The sequence below is a fragment of the Homarus americanus genome, unplaced genomic scaffold (genome assembly GCF_018991925.1).
Source record: "Homarus americanus isolate GMGI-L3 unplaced genomic scaffold, GMGI_Hamer_2.0 scaffold23598, whole genome shotgun sequence".
NCBI lineage: Eukaryota > Metazoa > Arthropoda > Malacostraca > Decapoda > Nephropidae > Homarus > Homarus americanus.
This window is the reverse complement of record NW_024731054.1, coordinates 695388-717350: the sequence shown is the minus strand read 5'-3', so window position 1 is coordinate 717350 and position 21963 is coordinate 695388. Positions and strand designations below refer to the sequence as shown.

The 21963-nt window shown below is 40.0% G+C and overlaps 1 protein-coding gene across 1 annotated transcript; it reads left to right on the top strand.

The window, feature by feature from the left end:
• The first annotated feature begins 3196 nt into the window (after positions 1–3196).
• LOC121867462 (zinc finger CCHC domain-containing protein 10-like) lies at positions 3197–5213 on the top strand. Its single transcript, XM_042367372.1, has 2 exons — positions 3197–3696; positions 4315–5213. The coding sequence occupies exons 1-2, from the start codon at positions 3672–3674 to the stop codon at positions 4518–4520; spliced, it is 231 nt and encodes a 76-aa protein (XP_042223306.1). The 5' UTR covers positions 3197–3671; the 3' UTR covers positions 4521–5213.
• Positions 5214–21963: the final 16750 nt, after the last annotated feature.

Below are 21963 nucleotides of genomic sequence, written 5' to 3'. Positions count from 1 at the left end.
ATAACACACACACTCTACTGACTCACTGATAACACACTCTACTGACTCACTGATAACACACTCTACTGACTCACTGATAACACACTCTACTGACTCACTGATAACACACTCTACTGACTCACTGATAACACTATATGCAGTTACATATTACAGTATTCTTTTACCACGGCTCCCACGAACCTCTTATGTTTTATTCATACAACCAACTTATTATTTACGGTTTATATTCAAGAGATCCAATCATTCATTACACAATACTCACACTAAATACTCATAGATTCGTTCATTCTTTACACAATACTCGCACTAAATACTCATAGATTCATTCATTCTTTACATAATACTCACACTAAATACTCATAGATTCATTCATTCATTACACAATACTCACACTAAATACTCATAGATTCATTCATTCATTACACAATACTCACACTAAATACTCATAGATTCATTCATTCTTTACATAATACTCACACTAAATACTCATAAATTCGGTATTATTCACGAATTAATCTCACCAAAACAACTTACGAATTATTCAAAAGTTTCGTGTTCATTCGTTTCCTTAACCCAGTATCGAAATGAACGGTGGATAGAGTCAATTATATAAAAAAGGTTGGATCTAAAAAAAAAAGTTGGATCTAAATAAAAAGTGGATCTAAAAAAAAAGTTGGATCTAATAAAAAAGTTGGTTCTAAAAAAGTTGGATCTAAAAAAAAGTTGTATTTAAAAAAAGTTGTATCTAAATAAAAGTTGGATCTAAAATAAAAGTTGGATCTAAATAGAAATTGATCTAAAAAAAAAGTTGGATCCAAAAAGAAAAGTTGGATCTAAATAAAAGTTGGGTCTAAAGTGAAGAGTTTTGATAATGAAGTAACATTCCTGTACCAGATAATGAGAGTGTACAGTAGGGCTGAGCTTGTTAACACGTGGCCTTCCAAGAACAGGACTGTCACGTAAATTGATGTCATTATGGGCACCTGTGAGTCATTTTGGAGTAATTATGAGCCCCCGAGAGACACCTGGCGTTATGATGAGCACCTGTGAGACACCTGCGTTATTATGAGCACCTGTGAGACACCTGCGTTATTATGAGCACCTGTGAGACACCTGACGTTATTATGAGCACCTGTGAGACACCTGGCATTATTATGAGCACCTGTGAGACATCTGCCGTTATTATGAACACCTGTGAGACACCTGGCATTATTATGAACACCTGTGAGACACCTGTTGTCACCAAGAACACCTGTGGTTATTATGAGCACCTGTGAGACATCTGCCGTTATTATGAACACCTGTGAGACACCTGTTGCCACCATGAACACCTGTGAGACACCTGGCGTTATTATGAACACCTGTTAAACACCTGTTGCCACCATGAACACCTGTGAGACACCTGTTGCCACCATGAACACCTGTGAGACACCTGAGACACCTGTTATATGAACACCTGTTGCCACCATGAACACCTGTGAGACACCTGGCGTTATTATGAACACCTGTGAGACACCTGACGTTATTATGAACACCTGTTAAACACCTGTTGCCACCATGAACACCTGTGAGACACCTGTTGCCACCATGAACACCTGGCGTTATTATGAACACCTGTTAAACACCTGTTGCCACCATGAACACCTGTGAGACACCTGTTGCCACCATGAACACCTGGCTTTATTATGAACACCTGTTAAACACCTGTTGCCATCATGAACACCTGTGCATCACCAAGGGGTCATTTCGAGCACCTGGGGTTATTAGACTGACCTATTAGTCACTTGTGGTCATGATAAGCGACTGTGACTCATTTCAGGTGTGAGTCAGTCATAATATTGTGATCCACTGTACCTAGAGTGTGAATCAGTGTACGATTAGTGTGAGTCAGTTTACAATTAGTGTGATTCATTGTACGAGTAGTGTGATTCATTATACGATTAGTGTGAGTCAGTGTATGATTAGTGTGATTCATCGTACGAGTAGTGTGATTCATTGTACGAGTAGTGTGATTCATTATACGATTAGTGTGAGTCATTGTACGAGTAGTGTGATTCATTATACGATTAGTGTGAGTCAGTGTACGAGTAGTGTGATTCATTGTACGAGTAGAGTGAGTCAGTGTATGATTAGTGTGATTCATTATACGATTAGTGTGAGTCATTGTACGATTAGTGTGATTCATTGTACGAGTAGTGTGATTCATTATACGATTAGTGTGAGTCAGTGTACGAGTAGTGTGATTCATTGTACGAGTAGTGTGATTCATTGTATGAGTAGTGTGATTCATTATACGATTAGTGTGAGTCAGTGTACGAGTAGTGTGATTCATTGTACGATCAGTGTGATTCACTGTACGAGTAGTGTGACTCATTGTACGATTAGTGTGATTCACTGTACGAGTAGTGTGATTCATTGTACGATTAGTGTGATTCATTGTACGAGTAGTGTGATTCATTGTACAATTAGAGATTCACTGTATGATGGCTGCCTCCCACTGTATAATGCACAATACAAACCATTAGTAGACAATCCCCAATAAGTGTCGCTTACGATATTATGACCCCCAGGAGAGATCTTTTGCTATGTCTCATTACATCAGTGTTGAGTATAATGAGGTAAATAGTGATAGTTTTACACATACATACATACTAAGACGCAGACACATACATACACATAAAAAAAAAATAAAAATAACGCTGACACACACACACACACACACACACACACCATCCCCGACACCGGCCCCTACTACCACCTGAGATCCCCTGTCCGAGAATTGCTGTTCGACACCACAACCGCATCCAGCCCATACGTGCACGAACTGATCGCTATAAGAACAGCCCAGTCCCAACCATTGTAAAAATTATCAATAACATGTAATAAATCAGTGTATTCACTCCCAGTAAACACTGCTCCCTACACTGTCACTATGTTGAAATGAACTGTATTTTGAGCTGATCCCCATCTAAGTTACTATATGTCTTATTTGTGTCACTTATGTCACTTGTATATTATTTGTAATTAACCCATTCCCCAAATATGTAACTGTATATTTTCAGCCTTCTGGCTGCTCTAATAAACCGTTAATTATTATTATTACACACACACACACACTGCACGGTCACAGAGAGATAAGAGTAGAGAGGTAGCGCCTGCCAGCCTCACCACGTCGGGCAGATAACTATACCAGTGTTGCTGTGGGAGGTTGACAATCACATTCTTACAAACTTAGGAAAAAAAAACGACTCTCCGTATATAACGATTGTGGGTACTATTTCAACTGGTTCGGGAAGATGTTGCACAATATGGCCTCTAAACCACACTGAGACTCTAATAACTGCGTATATTCTCTCATCTCCAGGAAATATTTCTAAAGTAGAACTGAAAATCATCTACACGTGACAATTTCCTTCCCGCTGCGTCGTCCACTGCGCATCCTATACTGCGCATATCATCAATTACGACTTAGTAACGGGGTATAAAAAGCTGCCGTGTTCGCTGTCACCTTCTTGTTACCCCAACGCTGCTGAGAGGAAGGTCACAATACCGGAAGCTGTCGCCTTTCATCCCTTTAATATAGTGTAGTACAAGACGTGAAGGTCACCTGTACATCAGTGTGTGGCAGGTGTGAAGGTCTTCCTGTGTTCCACCTGACCTTCACTACCACCATGGACCCAGCACACCAGGACCCAGGTGAGTGTTGACCTTATGTAGCAGGTGTGGCACGTTTGGTAGTACATGTGCATTATTCATAACACACACACACACACACACATAGGCAAATGTGTGAATTAAGGTGAATGGTAAAATCGGGCCAAATCCTCGTAAGTCCCCACACACTCCCATCTCTGTGACTTCTGCTCAATGAAGTTAGACGGAGGACAGTATGGTACAGTGGGTCTTCAATATCAAAAATTTATAATCTACTGTATCTACGCTGGGAACTTTAACAATATTGCTGGATTTAGTTTTAAAAATCATGTTGTGTTCAGTTTCCAAAGACAAAGTATATTGTTATAGAATCCTTACTAGTTGTTATAAAATATTAATATCTTACAAAATAATTATACTACTACTACAACTCATAATAATAATAATATTAGTAATAATAATAATAATAAAAATATATTAACTACTACTACTACAACTCATAATAATAATAATAATAATAATAATATTAGTAATAATAATAATAATAAAAATAAATTAACTACTACTACTACTACTACTACTAGTAATAATAATAATAGACATCACATGTACTACCGGATTACCTTAAACACACACACATAACAGCATATTTTTTTACAGCCCTGCTGGAGGCAACATCCAAGTCATGTGCAGCTGGTACTAAAAACGACAGCAGCGACAGCGATAGCAGCAGTAGCAGCAGCAGCAGCAGCAGCAGCAGTAGCTCAGACGGGGGCGGACATCACAAGAAGAAGAAGAAGAAGAAGAAGAAGAAGGACGACCATCACCACCACCATCACCACGACCATCACCATCACCACCACTAGTACCTGTGTCGTGTAAGCCTCCCCTCCCAGGAGAGTCTAACAGGAGTTATATTTCTTAATGGGCACCTTCAAGAGACCTTTGGTGGACACGTTTAAGGACGACCTCTTGAATGAACACGTCAAAGATTCACTTAATGATACATCCTGAAGGAGAACTGTTTAAGGCGACACTCGGAAGTAATCCATCAAGGGACACACACACACACACACACACACACACACACACACACACACACACACGTCTTGTAACTGTAATGCTAATAAATAAATGTAGACTCGGTCATCAACACTCTAGTCTCTGCTTCTGACTGAGGTATTATTTTACTGTCAGACAACACGGGGAGTTTTAGGAATTTTATCTTGACGATCAATAGTTTAGGCGATTCTAAGACTCTTTACTTCTGTGATTATTTCCCTCGTAAACGACTTTTATATGCCGGGGGGGTCCGGGGGCGGAGCTCGCCAGTTAGGAGGATAAGTTAAGTGATTTTTAGGTCATTTGCGAAGGAAACGTCATAGAAGAAACGTGTCTTAGAATTGTCTACTCTATTGATTGCAAAGTTAACCTCCTAACATTCCCGTGTTGTCCGACATATAAACTTTACACTGATTTATCACCCATATAATCGATGTTTGTTGATTTCTTTATGTAGTGTACTTGATACTTATAAATACATAATAATAATGACTATATATTGTCTTTTATATACCTTATAGTTTATTGTATTCAGATATATAATATATATCACATCTGACCCGTTTTAAAACTTACTCACCTTAAACACATTATAGATAAAACACATCAATATTATCACACTTAACCAATAACCCATATGTTTTTATTTGTTTTAATTAAGTATTCAAATGACTCAAGTAATACATGGACACCCTGTATGTCTATATCTAATATATGTATAGGTAGGTTAGGTTAGGTCACCACAGTCGTCCTGCTAACAACCTCACCTGATGCAACACCTATGATCCCAGTGACACGTTTAATTATCACTGCCGGTAATAGGTGTTGTTTGTGTCAGCACAGAGAAGACTTATAAGAGATGTGTGAAGTGTTAATGACTAGATTGTTATAACATTGTGACCTTGACCTTTAACCTTCATACTAAAACACCGCAGCGCTAGTGGTTGTCATGGTGAATATTGCGAATATACATACATACATACATACATACATGCATACATACATACATACATACATACATACATACATACATACATACATATTAATGTTTGCCCCTCATGTAACGAGGATGGCCGGCCTAAGGACCACCTCGGCGTGAATTTGTTTAAGGTGTAGAAGCTGTCGCCAACACCACAACCACACCCTGAGTTAACGAGCTGCATGACCCAGTGACAAGGAGTAGACCGAGAAGACCGGACAACTCGCCAACTTCACTGGCTAACCATTACCCCAGAACAGGATCCGCAAATCGATTAACATCCAGGTCCCCAATTACTGCTGGGTAGACAGACAGACATACATACATACAGTCAGTCAATATAGAGGACCACCCGATCCTTATCACCATCAACTTATTTCATCCAATTTAAACAGCTGAATCTCATGTAAATAAACCAACAAACATCAAAACCCGCTTTCTAAAATAGTCGATCGATATATTTTCACCGTAAGTAAGAAACAACAACAGGAGAGAGACACCCACGACAGAGTTTCATTATCCACTTCATATAAAATTCTACTGAAAAACCCAAACATAAACATCCTTCTCCTTCCTGTTAAATTCTGAGCTGAATCAATTAAACTTAAAATACCGAATACACAATAAAGTCACAAATACGTTAATATTGTTTGTTATCTATATGGCATTATTTTACCCTTACTATTCATTTAACCATTATTATTATTATTATTATTATTATTATTATTATTATTACTATTTTCATCATCATCATCATCAACATCTAGGCGTCACACAGGTCGTCCTACGCCCCCAGGTGACAGGTGTTCTAGGTACACTACTTGCCAATGACTGGTTGATAACAGGTATCGGACTATCACCTGAGTGCCCCTCGACACACACCGGTCAAGTGCTGTACTGGTTGTTCATCTTCCTGTAGCGAGGTAGGGAAGGTTACCTGAAGCTTAGGTTACCTGATGATTTGACACCCTAACCTAATCTAACCTAACATAACCTAACATAACCTAACCTTAACATAATCCAACATTCTAACCTAATCTAACCTAACATAACCTAACCTTAACATAATCCAACATTCTAACCTAATCTAACCTAACATAACCTAACCTTAACATAATCCAACATTCTAACCTAATCTAACCTAACATAACCTAACCTTAACATAATCCAACATTCTAACCTAATCTAACCTAACCTTAACATAATCCAACATTCTAACCTAATCTAACCTAACATAACCTAACTTTAACATAATCCAACATTCTAACCTAATCTAACCTAACATAACCTAACCTTAACATAATCCAACATTCTAACCTAATCTAACCCAACAATCTCACCTAATTGAAACTAATCTGACATTCTAACCAAACCTAACCTAACTTAATCTAACCTAACCTTACCTTATCTAACCCAATCAAACAGTCTAACCTAACTTAATCTAACATAACTTAAACTAACATTCTAACCTAACTTAACCTAACCTAATCCATCCCCCCAGGTAGCGTTAGGGTGTTTAATCGTCAGGTGATATGAGCTGGGTTGATTAATCTTCAGGTGACCCCGGACAGGTAAGAACATAAGAACATAAGAAAGTGGGATACTGCAGGAGGCCGACTGGCCCATACAGGGCAGATCCCTTTCACACCCATCCCAGCACTTCCATGTGCCTATCCAACTTCGTCTTGAAGCTCCCTAGCGTCCCCGATCTTACTATAGCACTCGGTAGTCTATTCCACATATCCACAACTCTATTACCAAACCAGTGCTTGCCTATATCCTTTCTGAATCGGAATTTATCTAATTTAAAGCCATTTGTTCTAGTTATTTCGTTATTACTGAGCTTCAGAACATCTTCCATTTTACCCTTGTTAATCCCACTTACCCACTTGTACACCTCTATCATATCTCCCCTAACTCTACGCCTCTCTAATGAATGTAAGCCTAAGCTTTTCAGTCTTTCTTCATATGGAAGGTTTCTAATATTATGGATCATTTTTGTCATTCTTCTTTGTACTCTCTCCAAAGAATCTATGTCCATTCTATAATAAGGACACCAGAACTGAACCGCATAATCCATGTGTGGCCTCACTAATGCTAGGTAAAGTTTCAAGATAACGTCAGCAGTTCTGTTACTCACAGACCCAGATATGAACCCAAGAATCCTGTTTGCCTTGTTGCGAACGCTAATACATTGTTTTCAGGTTTCAAGTCGTTGCTAACAAATACACCTAGATCTTTTTCACAAACTGAGTTTTCTATTTCCGTGTTACCTAGTTTATACTTAACGTTTGTATTCGTCTTCCCTATCTGTAGTACCTTGCATTTATCAGTATTAAAATTCATTTGCCAGTCTACTGACCACTCATGTAAGGTATCTAGATCTCTTTGAAGGTGTTCAAAGTCACTGTCTGAATTTATCATTCTAACTGTCTGAATTTATCATTCTAAGGTCACCTGTCCTCGTGGATGGTTGTATCTTATCTGTTATCTCTTCTTCCTGTGTCTTTAGTTGATTTACTCTCTCTCTCTCTCTCTCTTTCTTTCGGTAATTTAGGAAGCGCTAATTATTTTCATTAAAGGTGAATAAACCGCAAAAATTAACGATAAATTTACACACACACACACACACACACACACACACACACACACACACACACACACACACAGATAAGCACATGAGCATAGTCACACGCAGACACACACACATGCCTAACCACACGTACACACATTAACACTCACAAGGTGAGGGGCATCATGGAGAACAACGTACAAGGACACGCACGTAGCCGTAAGTTCACGCGCGTACATACATTCATAAATTAATTGACACATTCACGTATATACATATATTACTACACACATTCACGTACGTACATAAGAACATAAGAATGGAGGAAACTGCAGCGGGCCTATTGACCCATACTGGGCAGTCCCGTTTACACCCAACCCCTATTGCTCATATAAGCATCCAACCTATGTTTGAAGCTATTCAGCGTATTCGAGTTAATGATGATATTTGGTAACTTGTTCCATTCATCCACTACTCTGTTTCTAAACCAGTGTTTACCTATTTCACGCCTAAATCTAAATTTGTCTAATTTAAAACCATTGTTACGAGTTCGCTCCTGGTTGGATAATTTGAGTACCTTTGTAATGTCCGTACACAGATTATTAGACACATTTCACGTACTGTATATACATGAATAATGGACATAAATGAATAACGGACATACATACATACACATGACCAGGCACACATTCCTATTATACATATGTACTGATTTACACACCTACAGACATAATCGTGGGTAACCGTTAACACACATATTATCCACATATAAAGGGATTTAAAACAGAGTAATGTAAGTAAATATGGACATGATAACACATATACACACACACACACACACACACACACACACACACACACACACACACACACACAACATAATCCGTGTAGCTTTAAACCTGGCTGAGTTAATCCAGTTTCCATAGACCCTCCAGTCCTTTAATTAACCTGAAGACCACCACTATCACCACCACTCACCATCATCACCACCAATCACCACCACTCAAAATTACCATGACCATTCACCATCTCAACTGCCATCACCTTCACAACCATCACCACCACTTACCACCACCACCATTTACCACCACCACCATCACCACCACTCACCATCATCACTCACCATCCCCACCCTGTCACCATCCCCATGTTATCTGTCACCAACTTGAGTAAGGAAGACCTCTATGGCATTAACTTTTATAGAGTTAACCAGACCTCTTGGTTCACTCAACAACAATAATACAACCAGTGAAAAATATCATCAATGGGATCTTGATTACGATATATTTCAGGGTTTATAAGTGCGGTATATTTAATGGTTTAAAAGTGCGATATATTTTCTGGTTTATATACGCGGTATATTTCCTGGTTCGTAAGTAAGATATATTTCACGATTTAAAAGTGTAATATATTTCATAGTTTATAAGATATATTTCAGTGTTATATTAAAGGGTGTTTTTTGCGCCTTGGAAATAATATGTAATGATAAGCAGCGTTAGTGTATCAGATATAAACTCATCATGTATATGTGTGACCCATAAGGTAGATGCCAAGTTCTTCCTCTTTCTGGGCCCCAAGACCAAGTTCCCCCCTCCTCCTGGGCCCCAACACCAAGTTCCTCCTCTTTCTAGGTCCCAAGACCAAGTTCCCCCTCTCTTTCTGGGCCCCAACACCAAGTTCCCCCTCTCTTTCTGGGCCCCAACACCAAATTCCCCCCTCCTCCTGGGCCCCAACACCAAGTTCCCCCTCTCTTTCTGGGCCCCAACGCCAAGATCCCCCTCCCCCCATCTCTTTCTGAGCCCCAAGATCGTCAACGTTATGATCACCACCAAATCAATCACCGTCACTAAACAAAACAAACTTAGCTATTAAGACAGATCTCCTGAGTCTTCAACTTCCTGTGCTTCAACTCAGGGACAAACTTCACACATCTTACTGTCGCCTATACCTTCTCTGTCTTTGTTATCTGTGTTATCTATTTAATACTTAGGTCTTTTTGTATGTTCTTAGCCTTAAACAACTTTCCATTTCAATAAAGCGATTTTTTTTCTATTAACTTTTATGACTTTTATTATCATCACACACACACACACACACACACACACACACACACACACACACACACACACACACACACACACACACACATACACACGTAGCTCATAAGAGATGAGGAAAAGCGATGCGAGGTCACACCAAATCGGCGACCACTCAGCACCAACCGGACGAAGTGGGAGTTATCAGGTCCCTCCCTCCCCCCTTCCCTCCCTCCCTCTCTCCCTCACTCCCCAACCTGCCAGAGTTTCATCACTTCCCACCTTGATTACCTCGAATCTCCCTGCAAGGCTGCCACCTGTCCCCTGGGGTATATAAGGAGGCACCGTTCACCTGGGAGTCATACCTCAACACAAGCTCATAGAGTAAACACCCAGATATCTCTCACAACACACCTCAACAGTTGTTCCAATACACCAAACAGTTGAAGTGAAGACGTGAAGAATAGTTCCTTTAGCTGTCCCAAGAGCAGTCACTTATCTTATAGAAGCAAAGGAAGGAAAGACTTGCAGTTCTCCAGGTGTTGGTGTCAGCAGACCACAGACAGCCAAGATGGTGAAGCCACAAGACCAGTTGGTCCACCCAAACCACGTCCTTGGTTAGTATTGGTCTTTTTCTATAACTTGGATTTATTTGTACAATATAAATAAGAGACACACACTAAGACCGACCCTCATATTAATACAACTGGTGTTCCATCCACAGATAAGCTGATGGTGAGGATCCGGACGTACTCCACCAACAGCACCAACAGCATCTACAGCAGCAGCAGCGAGATCAGCTGTAGCGGCAACAGTTACACCTCACAAGAACAAGATGCCAAACCTTCCTCACCCAAGAAAACCAAGAAACTTCACAAGAAGAAGAAGCATCACGACGTGTACCTGACCAACAGCCTCCTCTCCTACATCTATTAACAACACGTCTCCATGACAACTTCCTGGTGAAGAAACACTCAGGGAAACATTAATTCATTATTTATATAACCACCATCAGCCTCTGTCTTTGTTCCAACCATTGTAGTCTTGTGTGGAGGAAGTTAACACACAGTACAAATTATTAATATGTTGTTGACTGACTTCACAACCTTTAGGACATATTTGAAGATATTTATCATTTTGTACTTACTATTTATAAATATATGTTAATCATTGATCACACCAAGTTTTCTTCTACTTTTACTTTACTGTTAGGCTGAGACGCACCACCGTCAGGGTATTACTGACAGTTCACCTGTATCTTGACACCTATCCTGCTCACTAATTTCATACTTAACTCTAACACAACAGTCAGACGTTCAAGTAAGTAAGAGAGTGAAGTAGGTCAGTAAAGGCGGTACACACCTGTCACAACACAACACCCGCCTACTGTAACTCTTGCGGTACACACCTGTCACAACACAACACCCGCCGACTGTAACTCTTGCGGTACACACCTGTCACAACACAACACCCGCCTACTGTAACTCTCTCTATCTGTCACGAATTTAAAGAACTAAAAATATGACACAGAAAAACGAAAACACGTAACAAGACAAAGAAAATAAAGATAAATTACGAACTAGAAAAATAATTTACGAACTATGAAAAATATTAAGCAACTAGAAAAATTAAGAAAAAGACAGATAAAAATAAAACGATAAATTATGAATAAGATAAAATATTTTATAAACTAGAAAAAATACGAATATTAAAACAAAAATCTTAACAGAAAATTAGATAAAGTACAAGGACAAACAATACAATAGTCTAGTGATGGAGATAGTTAGTCAATTAGTGAAGGTAGTCTAGTAATGGAGATAGTTAGTCAAATAGTGGAGACAGTCTAGTAATGGAGATAGTCTAGTAATGAAGATAGTCTGTTAATGGAAATAGATAGTCAATTCGTGGAGATAGTTAATTAGTGGAGACAGTCTAGTAATGGAGATAGTTAGTCAATTAGTGGAGACAGTCTAGTAATGGAGATAGTCTAGTAATGGAGATAGTTAGTCAATTAGTGGAGACAGTCTAGTAATGGAGATAGTTAGTCAATTAGTGGAGATAGTCTGTTAATGGAAATAGATAGTCTATAAGTGGAGATAGTCTAGTAATGGAGATAGTTAGTCAATTAGTGGAGATAGTCTGTTAATGGAAATAGATAGTCAATTAGTGGAGACAGTCTAGTAATGGAGATAGTCTAGTAATGAAGATAGTCTGTTAATGGAGATAGATAGTCTATTAGTGGAGATAGTTAACTAACCCAATGTGTATACGGGGTCCCCTCTGAGCTGAATCGTCTGTCGTTAGCCAAATAAAATATAACAAGATGCGTCCCCATAGTGAAGGGGCTAAAACACAATCGACTACTCCAATTTCATTACCATTATAGACAAGAAACGTTTATGGGGAATTAACTAAAATAAACTTAACTTAAAATAATCGATTAATTTTTTTGTAGACAGAGAAGATCCGTCAAATAGGATTAATAAGAAATTACTGACAAAATTAATTCTCACAGGTTTAAGTGATGTAAGGTCGTACTTACAGTGTGTGTCACCTGTATATGTAAGGTCGTACTTATAGTGTGTTACCTGTATATGTAAGGTCGTACTTATAGTGTGTGTCACCTATATATGTAAGGTCGTACTTATAGTGTGTGTTACCTGTATATGTAAGGTCGTACTTATAGTGTGTGTTACCTGTATATGTAAGGTCGTACTTATAGTGTGTGTTACCTGTATATGTAAGGTCGTACTTATAGTGTGTGTTACCTGTATATGTAAGGTCGTACTTATAGTGTATGTGTTACCTGTATATAGATGCTGCAAATTATTATTATTTACCTGCTTATAAGGGTAGCACTTAGTGTTTGTTACCTGTATATATGTAAGGTCGTACTTATAGTGTGTGTCACCTATATATGTAAGGTCGTACTTATAGTGTGTGTCACCTGTATATGTAAGGTCGTACTTATAGTGTATGTGTTACCTGTATATGTAAGGTCGTACTTATAATGTGTTACCTGTATATGTAAGGTCGTACTTATAGTGTGTGTTACCTGTATATGTAAGGTCGTACTTATGTGTTACCTGTATATGTAAGGTCGTACTTATAGTGTATTACCTGTATATGTAAGGTCGTACTTATAGTGTATGTTACCTGTATATGTAAGGTCGTACCTATAGTGTGTTACCTGTATATGTAAGGTCGTACATAGAGAAGAAGACAAGGAGAACATACCATCATGATAAAGCAAAAGATGATAATAACCAGTTGTGATAAATTAATGATATGTTGATAAAGAAACAGATAAACCACCATTAACTTTATAAACTGCACCTGTAACCTTCCTTGGAGGGGGAGGGGGAGGAGGGGACGTCTACAGTACAGTCGCCTCACTACACCATAATTCTCTCCTAATTTTATGTCCAAACCTAAATATATCTAAACGAGGTGACATTGATTAATAATTGAAAAAATAAATTAGATAAATACATATAAAAAAAAATAATAAAAATAATAATAAAAATAATCCTCGGGTGTCACTGTTCACTATAGATAATACCATATAATAAGTGAAGCAATTAAGATAAACTAGACCTAAAATAATCTTCAGGGAGCTATTTAAGACCTTAGTTTACATCTTCATCCATAAAACAAGGATGAAAATATTTGGGACTTGTTCTAAAGTATGGGACTGTAGCCTAATTTGATCCTCTTCCCCCTCTTGCTTCCTTTAGTCGTTACTGTTGGTCTTAGGTTTTTTAAGTGAGAGGAGGGAGGGGGGGGGGGAGTTATCTTGTTATCTCAGTTCACGGAGTGTCTCTGTGAGTTGTCTCGACCATCAACCTCGAGTGTATCTAAGAATCTTCAGGAGCTATTTAAGACCTAGTTACATCTTCATCCATAAAACAAGGATGAAAATATTTGGGACTTGTTCTAAAGTATGGGACTGTAGCCTAATTTGATCCTCTTCCTCTTGCTTCCTTTTTAGTCGTTACTGTTGGTCTTAGGTTTTTAAGTGAGAGGGGGAAGGGGGAGTTATCTCGGTTATCTCAGTTCACGGGAGGTTCTGTGGAGTTGTCTCGACCATCAACCTCGAGTGTGTATCTAAGAATCTTGAAGGAAAAAAAATTGAGATTGATAACATTTAAAAAGAAACTGTGTCTGGCTCTTCTGAAATACCTGCCATTGTTCATCATTCATTTGGTTTAACTTACAACATGTGACTTGACTTATTTACTTTGAAAATATTGAATAACCTGTTGTGAGAATTGTTGTTGTTGTTTGTGTTGTTGTTGTGGGTACTTCTGACTTCACATGTGGGTACTTGATGACTTCACATGTGGCTTCTTCATGACTTCACATGTGGGGACTTCTGACTTCACATGTGGGTATTTATGACTTCACTTATGGGTATTTATGACTTCACTTGTGGGTACTAATGACTTCACTTGTGGGTACTTCTGACTTCACATGTGGGTACTTGATGACTTCACATGTGGGTACTTGATGACTTCACTTGTGGGTACTTGATGACTTCACTTGTGGGTACTTCGTGACTTCACTTGTGGGTACTTGATGACTTCACTTGTGGGTACTTGATGACTTCACTTGTGGGTACTTCTGTGACTTACTCTGTGGGTACTTGATGACTTCCACATGTGGGCAGGCACGTGACTTCACTTGTGGGTACTTGATGACTTCACTTGTGGGTACTTGATGACTTACTTAGGTACTTGATGACTTCTTACCTAGGGGTACTTGATGACTTTGATTTAGCTACTCTATGATCTCTTACTCAGGGTACTTCGTGACTTCACATATGGGTCGGATGAAGAGTTAAATGATAATAAGATTTATCACCTATGAGTGAGTCAGCAGGTAACAGTTCATGGCCAGCCCTCAAGGTGACTCTGTATGGATCACCTGTCACACCGTCTGTCACATCATCAGCCACACCGTCAGTCACACCATCAACCACACCGTCAGTCACATCTTCTTAAGCTGGATGATAATATTAATACACACTCATTGTAAACATTATATACAGGGTGTCTCAGAAAAAAATATTAATACAGTGTGTCATGAAGATCACGTGAATGATTTCCATTATAACAGCAACATTGGCCTCAGACATTTTTTGAGGCACTCTGTTTATAATGTTTACCCTTAGTTTGATCACCACTCTGTTTATAATGTTTACCCTTAGTTTGATCACCACTCTGTTTATAATGTTTACCCTTAGTTTGATCACCACTCTGTTTATAATGTTTACCCTTAGTTTGATCACTTGTTAATTATATACATCCCAGTACTTCAACTAATAAGGTGTCTAAGCATGTATTAAGTCCATGTATCTAGAAAATAACTAATTCAAAATGAAGGGGAAAATAGTTCATCTTTGATCACTGATTAATTTATGTTACCAAATGTACCTTTTCTGGCGACTGAAGCGTTGTGTGTGTGTGTGTGTGTGTGTGTGTGTGTGTGTGTGTGTGTGTGTGTGTGTGTGTGTGTGTGTGTGTGTGTGTGTGTGTGTGTGTGTGTGTGGGCGTGTGTGTGTGTGTGTGTGTGTGTGTGTGTGTGTGTGTGTGTGTGTGTGTGTGTGTGTGTGTGTGTGTGTGTGTGGGTGTGAGTGTGTGTGTGTGTGTGTGTGTGTGTGTGTGTGTGTGTGTGTGTGTGTGTGTGTGTGTGTGTGTGTGGGTGGGTGGTGGGTGGGTGGGTGTGTGTGTGTGTGTGTGCCATTATTTACACTTATTAAAGCTCCTTCCTGTCGCTTCGTACACACACCCAATACACAGTTCTCCTCTATCACTCCCTCTAGGTTTCTCTTCCCCTCCATCCCAAATAAAGCGAAAGTGAGAAGTAAAGAAAAACGACAAGAAAAAGTAATATAGGATTTATCTACGTAAGGAGAAAGTGGGAGAAAACTTAGAAATAGGAAATGTACATTAAAAAGAACGCGAGAAAAACACAGGAACAATCGACACCCTCTGGCACTGACACACACATGGTCAAACAGTAAACTCCCTCTGGCACTGACACACACATGGTCAAACAGTAAACTCACACGGACAGACAACACGTGAGTAAACTTAAGATAGAACACTTACAAAGATGTAGATTAATTTATATTGCCACATAAATCAAAGATACACATTATATGGCAGGATGTGCACAAACACTTAGTTATATATACATACATATACACATCAATACAGGGTAGTCAGGCACACACACACACATATTCAAAGACAACGACGTAGAAACAAATATGAACAATCACACGTGTAAAAACTCACACTGATAATAATGGAGGAAAAAGAAACATAAAGTTATTAGGGGCAGAACTCAAGTACTTTGAATGAGTCGCAGTTGATGTTATCAGGCCACGAACCCGCCACCTTGTGTCACTTCCTCCCCCTTGGTCACTGCGCATCATCCACCGCGCACCTCCCCCACACCAACACTGCCACAGGGTATATAAGGGCGCCCAGTTTACCTGGTTGTCATACCTAACCAGACATTGAGAGCAAAAAGCTGAATTGTACTCAGGTGTTTCCAATCAACAACTGTCAGCATCAGCACGACAACTGAAGAACATTGAACCATAAGAGCGATTAATTATCTCAGCTTTTGTCACCCACATCAAGAAGACCAAGACCAGCCCAATAGTCTCACAAGACACCGCCAACAATCACTGAGAAAGACACGAAGGAAAGACTTGCAGTTCTCCAGGTGTTGGTGTCAGCAGACCACAGACAGCGAAGATGGTGAAGCCACAAGACCAGTTGGTCCACCCAAACCACGTCCTTGGTTAGTATTGGTCTTTTTCTATAACTTGGATTTATTTGTACAATATAAATAAGAGACACACACTAAGACCGACCCTCATATTAATACAACTGGTGTTCCATCCACAGATAAGCTGATGGTGAGGATCCGGACGCACTCCACCAACAGCACCAACAGCATCTACAGCAGCAGCAGCGAGATCAGCTGTAGCGGCAACAGTTACACCTCACAAGAACAAGATGCCAAACCTTCCTCACCCAAGAAAACCAAGAAACTTCACAAGAAGAAGAAGCATCACGACGTGTACCTGACCAACAGCCTCCTCTCCTACATCTATTAACAACACGTCACCATGACAACCTTTTTAAGAATCTCTCTTGAAGGAAAAACACCTCCAAAGTGGGCCCCAATAGGCCTGACGGCCCGTTAGGGACAGTCTGGATACTGAACCTTCAGTACACAAGGAGGCAGTGTGGTCAGCACTGCAGCTACCCTTAAGGCAGGAGAAGGGGCACTGTATCCACTCGTCTTGTTATTGTTTTGTCTCTTACTTTTGTAGTCTTGTGTGGAGGAAGTTAACACATAGTACAATTTATTAAATTGTGTTGACTGACTTCAGAAACTCTATGACATAGTTCAAGATATTTATTATCTTGTACTTATTATTTATAAATAAATGTTAACATTGATAATACCAAGTTTTCTTCTACCTTTACTTTACTGAGGAACATTGTGTGATGTAAAACACTAGACTGATCCACGCAGCTGAGGCTCACCACTGTCACAGTATTACTGACGCTTTACCTGTATATTCACACTTATATAACACCTTTCTCTGACACAACAGATTATTGTAAGTAAAATTAACAATAAAGTAACATCCGTCTTTGATTTACGTGTACACATTGTATGTACAGGAAAGTAATATAAGTAAGATATATATATATATATATATATATATATATATATATATATATATATATATATATATATATATATATATATATATATATATATATATATATATATATATATATATAAAGCACATATTTACCCTTGATTTAAGTACGACAAATTTATCAAGATTTAAGAGAGAGAGAGAGTCAAGAAGGCCAACAAAAAGAGAATAAGAGCCATAAACTGGTCACAAGTCGACACTATAAGACGCTGCTCCGGGCCACAACAAGACTAGTGACAAACCTCCTTAAGATGTTGTTTTATTAGATCATTAAAGCCTTCAAACATCCACATGAGCCTAAGCTATATTACCTGGCCTTTGTTTTACCTGTGTTACCTGTCCACTTCTCGCCCTCATTGCCTCCTATGTTCATGGTCAAGAAGCTCTTTAGTATCACCCGTTAGCGGTCATGAGGGAAAGGTTGTTATAGTAGAGGTTAAGACAAGGTCAAGGTCAGGGTCAAAGTGCCAAGGGATTATGCTTGTGGTAAATATAAGAGTTATTTATGTTATTGTTGGTGGTATTGTTAATGTTTATATTGTTGTTGTTGTTTACAGTGTTGATGTGTCTATTGTTGTTTGCATTGTTATTGTTGTTTATATCATTGTTTGTTTTCAATCAGTTCATTTGTGAGTACTAGAGAAGACATCACAACATGGCGGCAGCATAGTGGTGGAGGTGGTGGTGTTGGTAGTGGTGGAAGTGGTGGTGTTGTTGGTAGTGGTGGTTATGTGGTGGTGTTGGTAGTGGTGGTGGTGTGGTGGTGGTGGTGGAGAAATCGGTGTTGCTGGGGAGGAAGCGGTGGTGTGGTGGAGGATCGGTGGTGGCATGGTGGTCGTGGTGGTGGAGGAGTCGGTATTGGTGAGGAGGAAGTGGTGGTGATGTGGAGGTGGTGATGAAAGCGGTGGTGGTGGTGGTGGTGGTGGTGGTGGTGGTGGTGGAGAAATCGGTGGCTGGGGAGGAAGTGGTGGTGTGGTGGAGGATCGGTGGTGGCATGGTGGTCGGTGGTGGGAGGAGTCGGTACAGGTGAGGAGGAAGTGGTGGTGATGTGGAGGTGGTGATGAAAGCGGTGGTGGTGGTGGTGGTGGTGGTGGTGGTGGTGGTGGTGGTGGTGGTGGTGGTGGTGGTGGTGGTGGTGGTGGTGGTGGTGGTTGGTGTGGTGGTGGAGGAGGAGGAATCCGTGTTGGTGAGGAGGAAGTGAAGGTGTGGTGGAGGAATCGGTGGTGGTGGTAGTAGTGGTGATGTGGAGGTGGTGGTGGTGGTGGTGAACGTGGTGGTGATGTGGAAGTGGTGGTGATGTGGTAATGTGGTGGTGGGGAGGTGGTAGTGGAGGAGGAGGAATCGGTGTTGGTGGTATGGAGAAGGAACAAGATAAGATATAATACCTACGTGAGTCTCGGCAGGTATAACAGGTGACGGTGAGCCCCCAAGGTAACACACTATAGGGATCATGTCACTCTCACAGCAGGTAGGTCACAGGTCATTAAGTATTCCATAATGTAAATAGTAATGATAATCCATCCCTTATCTTGACGTGTTATCAGTGACATAAGTGACCCAGTAATGTTATCCATCTCTCTGTGTTATATAACTTGGATCACCTCATGATTTATCCACCCAGATTATTTAACATAAACCTAACCTAACCTTGTATTTAACCTACAATAACCTCAACCTAACCGAACCTAACCTAACCCCTAGCCAAATCTAAGCTTTACCTTAACTTAACCTACTCTAACCTGAACTTAACCTAACCTCCTAGACTATAGCACGAGGGTGTTTAATCGTCAGGTGGCAAGCTGGGGCTGGGGGCTACCCAAATCATAATCTGTTCCCATAACTTTTCTAAATTACACAAAAAAAACCCAAAAAACAAACAAACATACGATTGTGTTTGTCTTATAGAAGTAAACCAACACGTCATCACAGCCACAAGTCACTTCTGGGACACCGTGTACGAGGTGTTGTTTATATACTGCACACACACACACACACACACACACACACACACACACACACACTGACAGTCTCATCATCACTGATTCTCTATCCTCACTACTTGCCCTTGACACCGTCAACTAAGTTGTCACGCACTTGTCTCTGAAGCCAGATACAAATATGCGTATTGTTGTGGATCCCATCTCACATACACCTCAAACAACATGACAGAGTTGATGCCCTCGCCAAACTCGCGTCTAACAAAGACACTGTTGAATACAATCTGGGAACTTATTGATGAATTTGACGCAAGCAGACAAATGCAAACAGACACTAGTCAATCCTTTCTTTATCATGAAGAGATGTATCAAGTGAAACATGTATATGGAGCAAGTAACAAGATCACTACATTACAAGATGTTGTAACCACTAGACTAAAGTTAGGATATACAGTAAATACCTCTGGCAATATGCCCCTCAAGCAGATGTGAACAAGACTAAAGGCAAAGTGTATGGCCAGACATATGGCCACACACTCCAACACTACGTCCTCGACTGTGTGAAGATAGAACCTTTTAGGGACAGGTCCAAGCACACTGTGTGTGAAATGGCACAACACTTCATCTCTAATGGCAAGATAGCCGACATATTAAGATTGTATCCACTTTTTTTGCACTCAGTAACTATATCAGCTCTCATGTATAGAACCAAATACACAATGTGCTTGAATACCTCTCACGCAAATGTGAATAACAAAGTGTGAGGCCAGACATACTGCCTCACACGCCTGTACACACGTAGGTGTGAATAAGTTACCCTTTATGTATAGAACTAAACAAAGAATTTATTTGAAATACTCTGTAATATTCAGTGCCATAATATCCTGACAACGGGGGTTAGTTAAACTGGCCCTTTGTGGCCTATACTCTGTCATCCTTTAGCTCTACCGCTCACAGGATGAGTATGGGGTGCACAATAAACTAGCCGCTGTAAGAGGCAAAAATCTAAATCAAATCACACACACACACACACACACACACACACACACACACACACTGATATTGATGGATGAAGATTCGAGAAGACAAACGGTATCACGAGGACGAGGAGCTACCATTGAGTTTGAATGAGTCGCAGTTGATGTTATCAGGCCACGAACCCGCCATCTTGTGTCACTTCCTCCCCCTTGGTCACTGCGCATCATCCACCGCGCACCTCCCCCACACCAACACTGCCACAGGGTATATAAGGGCGCCCAGTTTACCTGGTTGTCATACCTAACCAGACATTGAGAGCAAAAAGCTGAATTGTACTCAGGTGTTTCCAATCAACAACTGTAAGCATCAGCACGACAACTGAAGAACATTGAACCATAAGAGCGATTAATTATCTCAGCTTTTGTCACCCACATCAAGAAGACCAAGACCAGCCCAATAGTCTCACAAGACACCGCCAACAATCACTGAGAAAGACACGAAGGAAAGACTTGCAGTTCTCCAGGTGTTGGTGTAAGCAGACCACAGACAGCGAAGATGGTGAAGCCACAAGACCAGTTGGTCCACCCAAACCACGTCCTTGGTTAGTATTGGTCTTTTTCTATAACTTGGATTTATTTGTACAATATAAATAAGAGACACACACTAAGACCGACCCTCATATTAATACAACTGGTGTTCCATCCACAGATAAGCTGATGGTGAGGATCCGGACGCACTCCACCAACAGCACCAACAGCATCTACAGCAGCAGCAGCGAGATCAGCTGTAGCGGCAACAGTTACACCTCACAAGAACAAGATGCCAAACCTTCCTCACCCAAGAAAACCAAGAAACTTCACAAGAAGAAGAAGCATCACGACGTGTACCTGACCAACAGCCTCCTCTCCTACATCTATTAACAACACGTCTCCATGACAACCTTTTTAAGAATCTCTCTTGAAGGAGAAACACCTCCAAAGTGGGTCCCAATA